The sequence below is a fragment of the Trematomus bernacchii genome, unplaced genomic scaffold (genome assembly GCF_902827165.1).
Source record: "Trematomus bernacchii unplaced genomic scaffold, fTreBer1.1, whole genome shotgun sequence".
In the NCBI taxonomy this organism is placed as follows: Eukaryota; Metazoa; Chordata; class Actinopteri; order Perciformes; family Nototheniidae; genus Trematomus; species Trematomus bernacchii.
In genome coordinates, this window is record NW_022988050.1 from 6,691,236 (window position 1) to 6,708,951 (window position 17,716).

Consider the following 17,716-nt stretch of genomic DNA (forward strand, 5'->3'; position numbering starts at 1 on the left):
GAAAACTAAACAGAAGCTGCGCACGCGCACTGGGGACGGATTGTATTTAAAGGGACAGTGTCACAAAAGACCCCCCAAGATATTTAATGCGGCACTTAAAAGTCTTTCAGGTCAAACAATATACATATCCTGTACTGTTAAAGTTCACAGTGTATGACATTTGGAAAGACAAATATGCCTTGCAAAACTTTTTTTTAAAGATTAAACATTTTATTTTCAACCTTCTTTAATTCTTCAAAAGCAAATTATAAAATGTAATAACTGTGGATAACTATTTTCCTTATTCTGGTTTACTGTATGGCAAATACATGAGCATTTAGGGTAAACAGTTCTAACAATATATGAAAAGTAGCATAAACTATCCCATTGCAAATGACCTAATTTTTGGTAAATACTAGATTCCCCGATATTGAAAATCTCCAGTATTTCTTTCCGAATATCAACTCTGCTGTTTAAGACATGGAGTGTCATCTCTGTGCAGTTGAGTGTTAAAGGTATGCACTGGTTTAGTGAAATAAGTGTTAGTTTACATAAAAATATGTATCAATTTGAAATTCATACATTTCTTGACTCTTAATGGCACATACTGGAACACCATTACCAGGGAAGTGACAGGGAAAAGGTAAACACAATAATCAAATAATAATAAGAATGATGATGTCACAAAATAGTCAGCGCTTATCCTTGCAGGCAAGCTCATGGTTGCTATACGAAGAGGTAATTTTACAGCTACAATTGCCCTGCTGAACCTGACCAAAGCAGAAAGAAAGAACTTCCGCATCTGCATTTTTAATTGCATAACATTTACATTTCAATTTGTGAAATTATATTCTCATCATATGTGGTCCTGGCACACCTCAGGAAATTAACACACAATGTTATAGAAAGGTCAAGGAGGGACAGGCTCTTTTCAATAAAAGTCTCTTATCATTCATTCTTTTGAGGAGGCTCTATTGTGCCTGTAAAGCACTCTTACATCAGATGCAGTACATCTGTCTAGAGAGCACTTATCTGTGTATGGGGTAAAGCTTGTCAGTGAGCTGCCAGCTGCCAAGTCTGACTGATCTGTGCTTTTGTGGAGTGTGCAATTGTTTCAAGCGGCAGGGCTAAGATAAATCTGACATGTGCTTCTGTTTGTGTCTATCAAACATATGCCGATTGTGATTGCCGACAGTTGAAGGTCGACAAAGTGTTGAAAATAAACAATGTTTCTTCTGCATTGTATTATAGTGCATACAACTACTATATTACTCTCTATAACAGAAAAGTCACAATTACATTTCAATTATGCATTAGTCATATATTAATACTCTTTATTTATTTATAATTTGTGTTGGTTTGAATTTGTATTAATCTAAAACTGTACACTTCTTGTTTACACCTGCAGGTGGCAATGTTGCACAGAGACATACAGGCATAGACCCACTAATGTAAGAAAGTGGGGTACACACTCTACCACAGATACACTCAAATTACAGCCTTTTGGTTAGAGCTAGAGGAATAAAGCAGGACCAACTTAGCAAGGTTCCTGTTCTCAATGTGTTACAGTCATAGCCTAGATGTTAGGCTGCAAGAACATTAGCCATGTCTAGGTTCTATTCTTCAGACTAGTCCCAGTAGCACTGACAGTACAGTGAGCCAGCATGCACAAAACCAGTAACCAGAAAATGAGGCGCCTAAATAGAATACAGCCATTATTGATTTAAATTACACCTTGGCTTTTCATGTGACATGTCAAAATGTGTTCTCACCAAAAGGGGTATGACTGTACATGTGTTATCATTAGGCAAAAGTGAAGCCGAATTAATATTCCACCATGATACAGAACCTTCTCATTGATATTAATTTAATACAAATATGTGCACTAGAATTGATTTATGTTTTCGTTTATTTATTTCCTCTTATTGACACTAGATGGTCTGTTGAGATATACCTTAACAGAAACCAGGCTTAAATGGTGGCATGGTTTTGTCATGAACAAACACAGAGACCATCAGATAAATATTTTAGTAAAGAAGAATGAAATAAACTTGTTAAAATTAGTTGATTTAAAGGGACAGTTTACAAATTAAACTGAATTATCATATAGACAATCTAGAAATATATATTGAATCCGCACTGCAGACACAATAATATATAATAATGGGGATACTGCTAGGGCATTGTGACACCCAGTTTCATGTGTTGTCATGGTGATTCTACTTGGATATACAGCCTTTTTATTTTTCACAGCTGGAAGTCTTTGAGTGGCCATAGTCAGCTCCAAAAGGTATGCAAAAGCTTCTGCTATGAGAGAAAATCGTTGTATTTTCTTGTATTATAGATATTAAGGAATTGGAATTGTGCTGCATACATCCTGTTTTATGTTGACTCAAATGTTTAATGCAAAACTAAGTTTAACACATTAGTGTCAAAGTAATACAGCAAATGTTTGTTTGGGAATTATTCAAATACATCTGTTAGTTCTTGTTTATGTTATTGATTGTGAGGAGACCTGAATACTAAAATCCATCTCAGTGTTCCCCAAACAAAACTTACCTGGCAGGCAAGATTTAAGCTGTCACAAAACATTATTGCCTCCACATTTTCTCAGCCCTCACATGAGTCATCAACACACACTTTGAAATCTGAACAGCCTTTGTTTATTTTCCACAGAGGTTACTGTGAACCTGAGCACACATGAACTAAGAACAATATTATCGCGCTATGACTTAACACTCTTCTGCTTAAGCCACGGGAGAGCCTCTTGGCGTTTAGTCAGGTGCGCACACCTCCGTGGTGCAGTGAAACCAGCACCATCTTTACATGGTGTAGTGTGTCTGAAGCCAGTGCCCTCTGCATTCTTGGTCAAAATGTTCTTAAAACAACAGGGAGGTGCAGCAGAGTCAGTGGATTCAACTTTCTCTGGAAATTCCCAGACGTAACAGTAAGAGTTTGGACTATATGAAAACACCTAAATAAATGGGGGGTCTCTTTTCAGGGGATTCTGGGTGCATTATGTGTCTGAGTGTATGTGTGCAAAAATGGGAAATGCCCCCTGAATCAAAGAGGGTCCAGTGCTAATTTGGAGTTGAGTCAGTGACCTTTGTCCTCTGATTCACAGCCGAGGAATGCTCTTTGTGCTACAATCAGCAGCAGAGAAGAGGAGAGAAGCCCACTCCTCAGTTGCACCTTTGACTCAAAAATGCAATTTTATAAAGTTCAAGTGTGTCTGACTCAATCAGGAACTTTTAGCCACACCTACGCACAAACACCGCACACACATGGACAAGCTTTTTGACCCCGAAATAATCCAAATCTGAATGTTCCCAAGACCTGAAACTTCCCGTACAGCCAGGGGCTTCCAAAGGTCTGCTGCACAATAGGAATTCCCCTGCTGGATTATGAAGACAGTTCTTCTGCAGTGGACAGAGAGACAAATAAAGGCCACCCTTGTATCCAATTCATGCTGAGCCATCATGCCTGACTCACATTCACACTTTCCCCATTTGCTCAAGGCTCTATGATAAAGTGTAGAAAAACTGTGACATCATCCGTTGACTTTAGCTGAACCGTAAAGTCTGAGCAGAGAATCAGACTAATTCACACAGCTTCAAGGCAAAGTATTGAATCATTTCTGTGAATTGTGGGTACAATGGAAGAGGATGAAAATATGTTTTCAATTGAATATTTCGCTTAATATTTATCATAACAAAAACCTAAACTTATTTATTGTCTTTGGAGACAATAGTTTGACACGCAGACAAAGAACAAGCATGGGAATATATACAAAAAAGACACAAAAGCCAGATTTTGTCTTCAGATTTAAAACTATACTGTAGCTGTTCAAACATTTTAAAGCAGCCTACCATCCAGAAAAGAGACCCTGTGTAGAGTTTAACATTTAGATGAATACAGAGTGCATTCAGCAGAATACCTATCTATTATTGCTTTTTCCAGCTTATCCTTTCATTGTCAATTCATCCTAACTGACAAGAGAATTGATTCAGATTTTAAATTAAACTGAAACTTCATGCTATATTATTAAATAGATATATCCCTAAAATAAAATATACCCAGTGGCGAAGTCTCAGAACAACGTATTAGCTTCAGAGGAACCAGTAATGGGAAAGTAAAGATAAGTGCATAGGTATAGGACTGCCTGCAGGTGTGTGGATTCTTGAAAAATAGCAAAAATGCTTGATTATATTCATATTAGCTGTTCTTTTATTTCTTTGAATCTTGAAATTGAAGGAATTAAGAATAAATCATCATCAAAACTGTGAGGCTAGAAAGGCAGTTTGTTTGTTTGAAATGCTGAAATCTCTTTTGAGGCTGATAGTTGTGACTTTAATGTAAAACATGAAAAGGGTTCAATTTAGCACAACCTTAAACATCTAAAACAGTAAACAGCAATACAATACCAGAAACATTATATTTATAGTAAATCACTGACATTTTTACTGTAGGCTACACTGAATACTTTTCATACATTAAGTACATTTTTCTATTACCTACATGCAACTAAAGTTTGAATCCAGGACTTTGATTTGCAGCAGAGTATGTCCAGTGTAATAAAAGTACTTTTAGTTGAGTGGAGAATCTAAATTCTTCTTCCACAACTTTCAGAACAAAATATAGCTTAAAACATCAAAAAACATATCAAAATATCAACTTCTGTCCCAACCTAACCCTCTTCTCTCTCTCGGCTGCAGTTTGATCATTAACCAGCATCAGATTACACCACCTGCTTTATCTGTGGGTTATCTTGGGTGTGACTGGTGCAATTTAACTAACCATGACCAATTGGGCTTGCTATTTTGCTACTCCACCACATAATTGTCCCTGCCCATGAGCATGGTAGCCTATGTTTCAATACAAAATCTTCATCCAGATTTTTATACAAAACATTCGCATACACGTCACGCGTTTGAATCCTCCTCTGGAGCGTGTTGCGTTTTCTGCGGGACATTCCTCTCATACCTCCACCCGGCCACGCTTCTCCCACGGGGCAGATAACTTCACTTTCTTATTGTTTGAAAGTACAGTACTCACCCAGTTTTTCTTTTTAAATACATCTTTTAAGAGTAATTATCGATAGCAGTGTTTTCCTCAGGCACTATCTAGACACCATTTCCTCTCTTTCTGTCTCATCTGGCACGGACGAACTGTGTTGTTGTTGTTGTTACCGACTTTTTTCAAACATTTGCCCCATATTTCTGACAGTAGTCCCACAATTATTCAGTCTTAACACTTGTATGGGTTTATTTTAAAACCAAAATGTATAGGTTTATCGCAGAAAACAAACCAAACCTGATTAAAGATCCCCCCTACACACACACACACACTTAAACAAATACGCCCCATAATGCAACCATCCTCTCCTAAAAGTTTGTCCTCTTCCTCACTTTGTTATGGGACCCATGGGAGAACCTGAATGACACCTGAAGGAGTCACAAAGCTGCAGTGTGGATGCTGCATTTGGGAGGAGGTGCGGCAAAAGTAGATGAGGAAGACGATGAGAGCGCTGTTGTTCCGTCAAATCTCTCCGTGTCTAACCCAGCAGTCAGTCACTCAGCCAGTCTGTGTGTATTGTTGAAAACGGCAGCGTCGGGCTACAATCCGCACAATTTCTCCGTCCCATCACCCAGAAACTCATCAGCAAACTTTTGGGATTGTTTGATTTTATGAGTGGAGGAAAGCGGCGAGGGAATGGAGAAGCACAAAGGTAAGAGTTTTTCACTTTGTGTCATAACATTAGACTCTGCTGACTTCTCGAGTTTCTCCATGACATCGCTGACAATGCATCTTTACAACAATACTTGCTTTTCAACCATTTGCAACAACTTTTAAGTAATACACATTTAATACACACCACATCTGGCATGTTTTGAATTCGGATGCATTAGAGTCGCCAGAACTGGGTAGAAAGACAACAAATCTGATGTTTTTCTTTAAATTATATTATTTCTTTCTTGTTTTGATAATTGGGAAACCACCATTATGATGTACATCTTCATGTTGATTTCAGTTGTGGTTCCTCCATGCTGTAAGAAACATTGTTTCACTTTGCTTAGCTTTGGTATTGGTCACCTGCCACTAAATAATATTGATGATTACAATTCCTCAGGGGTGGGTTATTGAAGGTAACCAAAGAACAGCCAAAGACTGTCTTGTCAAACTTGTAAGCTGCCTTTGGGCAATGTGTCCTCAGAACCAGAGTTGAATGCAACCTGTGTGCCACCAAGCATATGAAGATTTGTGGCTTATCCCTAACCGCCTCGCCATCCAAGTGGGCTCTATCAAATAGTTTACACTGTGGCCACTGATGAATTCCAATAGCAGCAACATTGTTCTCACAGCATTCCTCAAATTCCTGCGGTTATTTGCCCATGAGGGGATGAGCAAGGCCGTTTAATACTTCTGGATTGGCAAAAGGATCGGCCACGCAATGCACCTCGTCTTGCTGTCAAAACATGTAAAGACATCAAGCAAATAGGCTAGTTAGAAGGAAGTTTATCAAGTCATCTTTGGAGCTGAGAAACATGACATCTGGACCATCAACACTTCATCCAGTTACCTCACCCACACCAGAGTCTGGGTGAGGTTACTGGGTGAAGCAGCTTGCTGGACTGAAAACAATAGTGACTAGTCTAACTGGAATGGACAATTTGAAATTCTTGCTGCAACATTCCCCATCTCCAGCTGACCAGCAGCCCAGTCTGTTTACTCCCACTGTCTCTCAGAGTGGAAGCCAGTGCTGCAATGTGTTCATTCATGGTCCATCCATCATACAAGAAGTCAATGAGTTGATGAGACGACTGGCAAGGAACTAACATGCATTATTAATTCATTTTTCATGCAGAAATAGGAGAAGTTTCTCTGCTTCAAGCTACTCACATTTATGGATGTGCAACTTTTTCTTCTTTTATTGTGTCAAAAATTGAATATCTTTGTGAATTGTGATGGGAAAGTCCATTATTTTCTGACATTTTGTAGATTAAACAACTTTTCTACTGAGAAAATAAGAGCTATAATGTGCATTATCTTAGGATATACATTCATTTTTGACAGAATGTAGTGGAGTGATGCCATGTTTCAGCATTAAAGAAATTGCACTGATTGTTAACTTGACTGTGTCTCTAACAGTTTTATTGTCTAGACCAATACAGCATGTGCCAGTTTCTTAAATCCTCGAGTGGGGTGGGCCTGAGTAATGAGGATCCAATTCATAAGAGTAAAGGAGAGCTGAGGGCAGGTGGAGTGATGCAGGTCAATGATCCCACACCTGGCAGTTAGAGGGTGCAGAGAATGAGGTGGTGTGTGTGGGGTCGGAATAAGAACTAGTTTGTCTTCTGTTGGCAGCTGTATGCAGCAGCACCAGGACACCGAATTAGATACTAACAGCCACAGGCAGCAAGTGGAGGAGGTACGATAAAGGGAAACCTGGGAAAATGCAGGGAGAGACAAGACAAGGCAAGGCATTGTTTAGTATTCTGGATATGCAGTTTCTCCCAAACCTGACTCATGCAGGTTTCATTCCAGATAAACAACTTTCAGCAGCTCATGTCTCTGATCTGCAATCGTTCTGCTGGAGATGGAGATCACACTAGTGAAGCTACCAGGAGCTCGGATATTTAATGAATACTTGTATCAGTAGAGGATGGACTACAGCAGAAATGAAATAATTAGCACATTTGTTACATTCACTATCAACAGAACGGTCGATTTTTAAAAGAAACATTACACAAAATGGGGTTGTAATTTCCCATAAATATAACAATTAAGGGGAATGGAAAAGTGTGTTTATTTATCCTTTTTGTGAGTTCCTCTAGTATTTATTATCTCCATTTCCTTGTCAAACAGTGCCTTCCACCTCATGCCCCTGCTTGTTTTGCTTTCCTTGTTATTATGGATCTCACCAGTTCCTGGGTAAAGCATGTCCATGTTGAATTCACTGTGCTGGCTGCACACTCTTTGCGGTTGGGTTCCCCCCCCCCCCCCCCCCCCCCCCCAAAGAAAAGCAGCGATGGGCTCTAATAGGATGGCTCCTTTTCTTGCCTCGAGTGTCAGTCGTCTTCTCCAACAATAATTTGATACTGTGATCGCTGCCAAAAAGAAAAAGACAAATGATAGCAGATAGACAGATGTATTGATGGGCATTTTTAAAGTGGATTATTCGCTTGAAACACAAACCATGAATCTGGGAATTGACAAAAGATGTCTTTTTTTGGTAAAGTGTCATTAATTATTTTGCCTTCAGGCCTTTTGATCTGCTGTGGCAGGAAGGTTATGAATGAATTTAGACAGCAATAAATAATATATAGCTCAAATTCAGCTTTCAACCATCCACTGCACCATTATTATGGTTATGGTTTCCAACCATTAAATGTTTGTGTGCAGTATTATTTGATGTATTGAGGAAAACCACTTGTTGCTTAAAAGTTATTCTCATTTTTATTAGCGTGCGTATGCCAGTACTGGCTGGCTTTCAGGGGCCTAGTCTGGGAACTGCAGGGATCATGTCAGTCAAAATTACTCCCAGTCAAAATATTAAGCAATTTCTGTAAAAGTCTGTTGAAAATTGTAGTGTCAAAAGTGCTTTTCAGTGTAGCATGACAATGTGAAAGAGTCCGTGGGTTTAGTGGGTTTGACCCTGCATAAGCTCAGCGGAGGCAGACTGAGTTTTAGGACATCAGGGCTGGCATGGGGTCCCCCGCTTCACTCATGTGTGTGTGTGTTTGTGTGTGTCATGGGCTGTACTTGCCAACGGGGAGTGAGTGGAGTGCGGGTAATTCAGGAAGCTATAAAAATGATGAAAAGAAAGACGGTCTCCCTGATCTGTGGCAGTGCAGCGCCTTTTCACCCTCAGGCTCTCGCTCCTGTTCATTTACAACACATCAAACGTGGCCTTATTTATTGGATACAGGAGCTCTGGATCAGACCTGTATTTTTTTTTCTCACCAGGTAGAAGGAAATGGTAGATTAGAACAAGAGCTTACTGTCTTGTAATCACACACACATGCACACTCACTCGATCTCACTCTCCCTGCAGCCCTGGCCACTTATCTGTGGGATAATAACTGAGCACAGAAGCTTTCATGTGGGTGACTCTGAGGGGGCATTGCTAGTTAGTTTTTATTTGTCAGCAGCTGCTTCTAGTCTGTCGCTTTCTTTCTCATCAAGCCAAGAGCGTGGAGCCTCGTAATTTTTTCTTTAAACGTGAATCTGCATATATCTGCATTTGGCTGTTGCTGGGGTCCTGTAGAGCGAAGGGACGTAAGAAGAGGGAGAGATTGGAGGAGGGATGTTGGCAGGGTGCTGCTTTAAGAGGAAGAAGTGGAACCACACTGAGCCTCTTCTGCACCATGGCCCAGGGCTGACACATTTTTCATCTCTGTGTGTGTTTGTGAGCAACATGCAGAGAAAGAGATATAGAATTGTGTCTGGAGGAGTCACAATATTATCATTTCATGGCAAAGGAACTATCCAGCATTGACTTATCTGAATGTACTGCAGATATTAGTCAATGCTGTTGGTATCTTTAGTTGTTTCTGATGTAAAATAAGAGAACTCATGTTGGATTTATTACAGCAGCGGTATTCACGTTCCAGTTAGTGCTGTAAGATATGATAATATGTAATAAAAACTGCTAACATTGTTTCAGAGTTGTCATTAAACATAGTTAGCTAAAGGCTACATAAATTCCTCAGAGGTTTAAAAAAAATAGCATAAATGGCAGATTCTGGCATTATCCTTGAAACTTTGTTTTAATTCAGCTCTTTTTCTCACTTCCCACATATTTGACTTTGCTTCCTAGACAGTCTCTCACACACATACACAAACTTCATGTCATCGACTAAGCCAGCATTTTGAACCTCCAGCTCAAGCATTCATCTGCAGGGACTACAGTAACATGCGCTGCATCCTAATCAAGATGAAGTTGCTCGAGTACACCATGGCTCCTTCCTTTAAAAAAACAAAGATTCACTTGGATTTTAAGAGCCCATTAGCATGTTCCAGCTATAAAAACGGATTCCTCCAAGGGCTGAGCTGTAAGGCTCGATATCACTGACACTGCACAGATCTAAAGACAGACTGGAAGAAAAGAAAAGGGTGTTGGGAAAGATAAAGCGTGAGATGAATAAAGACGAGGTTCAATAGTTGGGACAGAGGGGAGATGAAAGAGGAGCAACTTGAAAAAGAAAGTGGAAGTACGCTTAAAGTGACTCTTCCTCACGTATTTGTAACTTGATAAAAGCTAACACTTCAATCTAGCCTGTAGCTATGGTTTTAACATTTGCTGCCCACAGACTCTTTTTCTCTTAAAGGTCCCATGTCATGGCCATTTCCACTGATCATAATTCCATTGTTGAGGTCTACTAGAATAGATTTAAATTGTGCATTTTTCCAAACTCACATTGGTGTGTGTATTCACTGAATTTCACTCTCTGCCTTTAACGGCTCGTTGGAGCTCCAATAGCTCCAGCCCCCACCCTCCCTGTGAGCACAGTGTGCTCTGATTGGTCGGGACGTTGTGAATCGCGCTGAGCTCCGTGGAGGTTTGGTTTCCTTGTAGCGATACACAGCCAAACTCATCCTGAGCACACACAAACTCACAGCCGAAGTAAAAACAATAAGTGTGGCTTGATATTGAGTAAGAAAAAGGTTGATAAACGCTGTGAGAATGGGTCTGCAGAGAGAATTTCGCCGCGATCCCAACTGTCTGTTATCAGCCTGCAGCCAGGGAAGAGAAATCAGCAGAACTGCCTGCACTGAGTGTGTGTGTGTGAGGAAGTCCATGGATTGGTCAATTTGGGCCAATCAGCGGGAGCTTAACGTAACGGCTCCGCGGATTGGTCCATTTGATTCCGGGTACCGCATGACCGTATCGCGTCATAGCTCTGGGCGTGGCTACTGGGTATCCAGACGTCACGATGCCCAGGAAGAACATGAGAAATCTCCAACGAGGCGTTTTGGGGAGGTCTTTTCTGTGTTAGAGTTTCACTCCCTACAGGGTGTACTTTGAGGGGTTTTGACTCTGCAGACCGTTTACATGCATAAAAACCTTCATAACACACAAGGGGACGGGTAATAACCGGAAAAGCATGACATGGGACCTTTAAGCCGATTCTGTTTTATCTTGTTCCTCATATGACAATGGAGCTTTGGTTTATTTGCTTATTTTCATACTTACATACAAGCCTGTATAATATTTTGATATTGGCCAAAAAGAAAAGGAAAACTCAAGAGACGTTAATAAAGAAGGAGTCAAAATAGTCTGTACTACAGTAGCTCAAAAGAGTCTTCATGACAAGACTGCAGGTTTTCATTTCACCGAACAAACAGCAGGTGATTCCACTGAGTTCCTCTTCTCTGGTCAAAGATTTGTTGAGTAGTGCATCAAGCTGCAGCAGCATGAAATCCAGTTAACTCTTTTGCCATGACCAAACCACTCGACAACCTCAGGCTCCACCTACATTGCATTTTTCCCACAGTGTAAAAACAACTTCCTGTCGATAGTGAATGACCTCCTTTCCGACCTCAAGCAACTACAATACTGACATTATTTGATTTGAATTTTTTTTCCAAATCAGCGATTATTGATTTAAGATGATGACTTTTGAGTCTGTTTTTCCTCCCCTTTATGTCCATGATTGAATATGTGCTTGTTTTAGTAAGTGAAAATCTAGATTCAAATAAAAGATGCAATTTTATAGTAAAACAATGCTATTAATCACTACTGCTGTCACTTTGACAGACTCTGCAGATACTGTGTTGTTGCATGCGATAAGGGGCTAGATAGCGAGAAACATGGTCAGATCTTCTAAAAACCACATCCTCCCAGTGTTTTTTAAACACAGCAACACACTAAAACAGTAACTTGAAAACACTGACGCACTTTACCACAGTAACAAAAAGACTTCTACTTGCACATTGAAGAACCTTAATATTGAAGTGAAAAAAAGACTTAAAGGAGAGGTGTCATGGCCATTTCCACTGATCATAATTCCATTGTTGAGGTATACTAAAATATATTTATACTGTGCATTTTTCCAAACTCACATTGGTTTCTCATACAGCATCTCTGTAAACTACGTGAATTCACTGAATTTCACTCTCTGCCTTTAACGGCTCGTTGTAGCTCCAATAGCTCCAGCCCCCACCCTCCCTGTGAGCACAGTGTGCTCTGATTGGTCGGGACGTTGTGAATCGCGCTGAGCTCCGTGGAGGTGTTGTTTCCTTGTTTAGCATACATAGCGAAACACAGCCAAACTCATCCTGAGCACACACAAACTCACAGCCGAAGTAAAAACAATAAGTGTGGCTTGATATTGAGTAAGAAAAAGGTTGATAAACGCTGTGAGAATGGGTCTGCAGAGAGAATTTCGCCGCGATCCCAACTGTCTGTTATCAGCCTGCAGCCAGGGAGGAGAAATCAGCAGAGCTGCCTGTGTGTGAGGAAGTCCGTGGATTGGTCAATTTGGACCAATCAGCGGGGGCTTAACGTAACGGCTCTGCGGACGTAACGTAACGGCTCTAAAAAAAGGGGCTGCAACGGATCTGATAAAAACTGATCCAGATTTGAACACTGTCCTGACGTCAGGACGGTGGCGCTATGGCTATTGGGCCAACTCCACCAATCAGGAGGAGACAGCCACGGCCATTGCCGTTCGAAAGCGCTGGAGATGATGTAGTACATATGCCAGGCCTGTAGGTGGTGCTGTTCTCACAGAATCAGCCCTTGCAAAAACAGGGGTAAAATAGTGCAAATTGAGCAAAATGAGGCATGGCTAAAATGCATGATCTGTTTGGTATTTTGAAAAAAAAAAAGTATAAATATGCCTTATATAGGTATGGTCCTACACTATATTATTATAATATAGCATGATAGGTCCACTTTAAACAGCAAGTCCTGTCTAGACTACTACTCTCACAGTATGCATCCATTGCATATAAATATAAATCTTTACTAGAAAACAAAATAAAAAGGGAAAGTGAGAAAGCCGGAGGAGGAGCAGTCATTTAATATTTTTATAAAATGACTGCTGCAGTCGAGGGACTGACATGCAGAGTTTGTCACGGTGTGGCAAGGAATAATATTGAATGGTTATATTTTTCCTGCTGGCTAATATTCAGAGAGCATGTAATGTATGGCTAGAAATATAAGACAAGTCATGACAAAACATCTCTACACTCCATCAATCAATATGCTGTAGTCTCTGATTCAGGGTCATGGGGAGAAATATTACTTATAAGGAAGTAATTGGTATTTGCCACACTTGAGGTTACCTAACTGTTGGAGAAAATACTGTTGTCTCCTCTTCATGGGTTGTTTTAATGCACTGATACTATGTGTGACTCGGCACTGGGTATGACCTTGCAGCTGCCTCTTCTAATGATAGGAGGAGGCAGGGCATTTCAGGTTGTTGATATTTATGAGAAGACACATACTTGTTGTCTCCTAAATATCCCACTTCTATGAGGCGTGAAGGAAGTACGTGACTCTTTCCAGAAGACGTCGCAGATGTCCCCGTTGCCTTTCCGACACCTGCTGATGATATTAGCGCCACCTCGATTTACGACTTTGTTGTTATCTCTGTATTTTGAACTATATAAGCCTGATGTTTTTTCCTGCTCCGTTGAGCAACATACCCCATGTGTGTGAGTTAACCCATATCCTTTGTATGTGATTTAACTCTGCTCCTTCTTGCAAGAATACATTAGTACCTGATTATTGATTCTCAACTTGGTGTCGAGTGATATCTTCCTAACACTAACCATAAGATTGCTAAGAAGATCAAGATTTTAAAGTTTCTTGCTTTTTATTGGGGCAAAGTATTTTAGTGTAACAGTACCTGCTGTTTGTTCCAGATACATCTGTGATAACAAGATCCGCTACTCTCATTATATGTGATGTTTCTATCAAAACCACCTTTTGTTGAAACTCAAGGAAATATTGACTTAATGCCTTGTGAAATGGACTTATGTGCTTTTACCCATATTGTTTGTTGTACCATTTGTCCTTAGTTTTTATATGTTTCTTTCATATTTAACTCCTCTTTTGTGTCCATCTTTTTCCAAAGCTCCTTCAGTTCAGCTGCTATCAGACACATGCAGCTCTCTTCTGTTGAGTCATCAAGTTCACACCTGCTTTTTTTTCCCCGGGTTTCTACGGCAATAACACCAAAACACAGCTTGGATTTATCGAGCCATGTCCACGCAGGTCTCTGCCCCACAGCTGAACCCAGCATGCAGCAGGGAGAAGGACCACTGCCTGCCAATAGGGATCAAACACCAATCAAATCAATGTTTTGTCCTTTAATTGACCCTTGTCATGAGCCAATTATCTGCTTTATCACCAGAGCCAGGCCAGACTGGAACAAACCAATCCTACGTGGCTTCTTCTCTCACTTGGATGCATTGAAACAAACCCAAGGGTCATTCAGTGTATTCCTCTAAACGTTTGGCGTATAAGAGTCAAACGATAGGAAACAAACCTGCTCTGACATTTCTGCTTCATTATACTGAGAATGGCTTTAAAGGTTTTGGTGTACAACCCAAACCTTCTACCGTCGGGTTAGGTCACTGGTTCCAATTCTCGTTCTATCAACCACTTCCCTTTTACCTGGAGTTGTATCTCTTTCATTGTCAGTTAAAAAATGACACTATAGACTCAGTGCTGTGAATAGTTAATGTTATTTTCTGTCAACATTCTTTCTTTTGAAAATAGAATTGTGTAAGTGTGTCTACTTTTGAATTTGATTCACAAATTACATTTACATGAATCTTAATACAAATAGCCAACAGAAATGTACCAACTTAGCACACATTGGGTCAATGTAGCACCAACACTTTACTTACTAGCCATGGGTAGAAAAAGCAAAAAAGTGTATTTGTCTAATTTATTCCATTAATGTTGGGTTATTTTCTTACTCAGACCAAATATGGTATTGTCACACATCCTTACAATCCACTCTAGTGCTTTCATGTCACTAAAGTTTGATGTTAAACTTGAGCAGGTTTGACTTTGACTCTGCATCACAATAACTGTACTTTAATTTGGGTTAATAACCCAATTGTAAAATGTTGTTGGGAACTTCTTCAAAACATAATGACAATCAGGCACAGTGGTCTAAAACGGCTGTCTCCTCTTTAAAACATACCAAAGCAGCTGCTCAAGTGGGGTGCCAAACTGATTAAATCACATTTAAATACACTACCAGTTAATCTCTATCATGAGTAATGCAGAGTTGTGGGGTAAACAAGTTTTATGAGTTTAAAAAATGCTTGCTCAGTCTAATTTAATGTCCCATCATTACTTAATCATGTTAAACAAGTTAACACTGTGGTGGTTTTTTGGTAACCGGTATAAAGCCAGCATTGTTTCTAACTATTGTGCCCTTTGATAGTATGTCATATAAGATACTTTACAGTATATCTAACATAACTCGATCATATGCTGCATCAGGCTATAAGAAAAACATTGATACTATGTGAGAAAGAGTCTGTTTGGCTTTGATCAAAGGCAAACACATGCTTAAAAGCAGCACAAATATTGCATCAGTGAAAAACTGGATATTTCCTGGAGCATGAATTGATATGCAGGAGTTGTTTTGAAAGTAAGACAGATGGAGGAAGATGATGAAATGATGAGAGGAAACAGGAAAATGTGGCCAGTTTGATTTAAGAAAGGAATACAAATGATAGAAGTATGACCAGACACATTGAAAAGTGGTGGCAAACATTTGAGGGGCTTTTGCTGTTAAGAGCACTTTGATGATGATTTATGGGTTTAGTAAGGGTTACATTTTGAACGCTCATTACTGATCAGTATGGATACTTGCTGTAGTTGATACTACACTTGGAAGGAATGCAAATTAGATTCTTGTCAGATTATATTTGCCCAATATGTTTTGAGACCATGTTTGCACGAACATTTGCACAAACATTTAACCCTGAGGCAGTGTAATTGAAAAGAGAGGCCATGCCTGTCTCGTTAATTCAATAAAATGAAATGCTTTCACTCGTCTCTGCTAAGATGTATCCTGTCAGTGTTGATGGAGGACGTCAAGCTTCTCGGAACAAGAAAGGCTGCCAGGATCCCAAAATGACCCTGTTGTTTGGCAGAAGATTTTGTCAAAATGAACAAGGAGAGTCGTGGTACAAACCCAAGTTCAATTCCTTCCCTCTTTTGAATGAAAAGCCCCTATTCAGTTCTATTTTGGTCTAATCCCTTCCTTAGCTGACCAATTTGTTTCAGTTTCAGTAGGACCTTGTTGTCATCTCCCTCCTAACAGGACACACAGGAGGTTGACAGATGTGGTTGAAGAGTAAGAGTAGGCTATCATTTGTAGTCCAGATGTACAGTTGGAAGCGCATTCAAAGACGTTCTTGGTTGGTTATTGTTTCAATTTAATTCAGCCTAATTTAAAGAATGAGACACAACCAGGGCCAGACAAGGTTAACAGATAGAGACAAAGCACTGATAAAAAACGTAAATAGCTTAAAACAAATATTGCAGGAAGCATTTGTTGTGTATAATCTCTGGTCTTTTTGGCCTGTTTATGTTAATATAATGGTGGATGACTTTCAAATCTAACCCATTCTGTCACTATAGTAATCTTGTTTTGGAAATAATCCCAGGTTTAACTCTTTAAATGTAATCTAATCAGGCCTTTCACAATACTGTACACCTTGCTGATCTGCAAACGTATCAGAGCACTATCAACCACACTTTGAATGGATATCTTAAGTGTGCAAGATATCAAATAAAATGGCATGGTTGTATTGAAGCAAAGCAGGAAGTACAACCACAGGCATGAGGGAGAGAAATTCCCCTAACCCTCTGTGTGTTTGAAAATCCTATCAACTGATTACTGACACAAAAGTTGTGTTGTTAAGCGATTTCTTTATCTTATCTGCCCAAGTTCTAATTGCATCACAGAAATATATTTCTTTAGTTGGGAATGCTAAGGCACCTTTGATGGCTGATGGTCTCTTATTCCTTTTGGCCATTTGACAGAAGGGAATTGTTTATGCTGTGGAGGCTGCGGTCACTCACTGGATGTGCAGTGGGCGTCTGGCCAACCCGTAGCCCACAGAGACTGCCTGCTACAGACCTCCCTGTCCTGTCAGCTGACTCTGTTTCCCAGGGTCCCCCAAACCAAAAGGCCATCAGAGTCAATCTCTGCAAACACACAAGAAGGAGAAACCGGAAAATGTTTACATTCGTAGTGAGCAGGCAAACATCAGCAGCTAAACAACTCTTCAGAATGTAATGAAAAGTCTGTATAGTAGCATTTTAATTACTTAACATCCCCTATGTGTGTGTGTGTGTTGGTGTCTATATATGTTCAGACCCATGATGTTTTCCATGGTGCACATCCTCCCACCACAGGGCCTCTCAGCAGACGTTGACTCAGCTTGAGCAGGAGTCATTAAAAACAACCCAGCTCGCTTGTATCTTTGGGAAAGCCTCTCGTCATCATCGAAAGGCAAAGCTTAGGGGGTCTGACACCGTATTTTGCAGAAATGTTCCCCCTTTGCAGAGGTTCTTTGATGTGAGGTAGTGTAGGGAGGAGGGGAGAGGCCATGAATGTACTCCCCCGCAAGGCCCAGTTATCAGTTTGAGCCGGAAGGAGCCACTAAAGCAGACTAGCTGACAGTTTTAAAAAGGGTTCAACAGAGAGGAGAAGTTTACTCTCCTTATTATAACTGTGAAAGTTGTGATAAT

General features: G+C 40.1%; 1 protein-coding gene across 1 annotated transcript in view; it reads left to right on the forward strand.

Moving 5' to 3' along the window:
- Nucleotides 1-5,389: 5,389 nt before the first annotated feature.
- The window catches only part of afap1l2 (actin filament associated protein 1-like 2), a 36,976-nt gene continuing 24,649 nt past the window's right edge, over nucleotides 5,390-17,716 (forward strand). Inside the window, exon 1 of the mRNA XM_034120084.1 lies at nucleotides 5,390-5,707. Within this exon, the coding sequence (XP_033975975.1) occupies nucleotides 5,692-5,707 (16 nt within the window). The 5' untranslated portion in view covers nucleotides 5,390-5,691. The remainder of the gene's footprint in view (nucleotides 5,708-17,716) is intronic.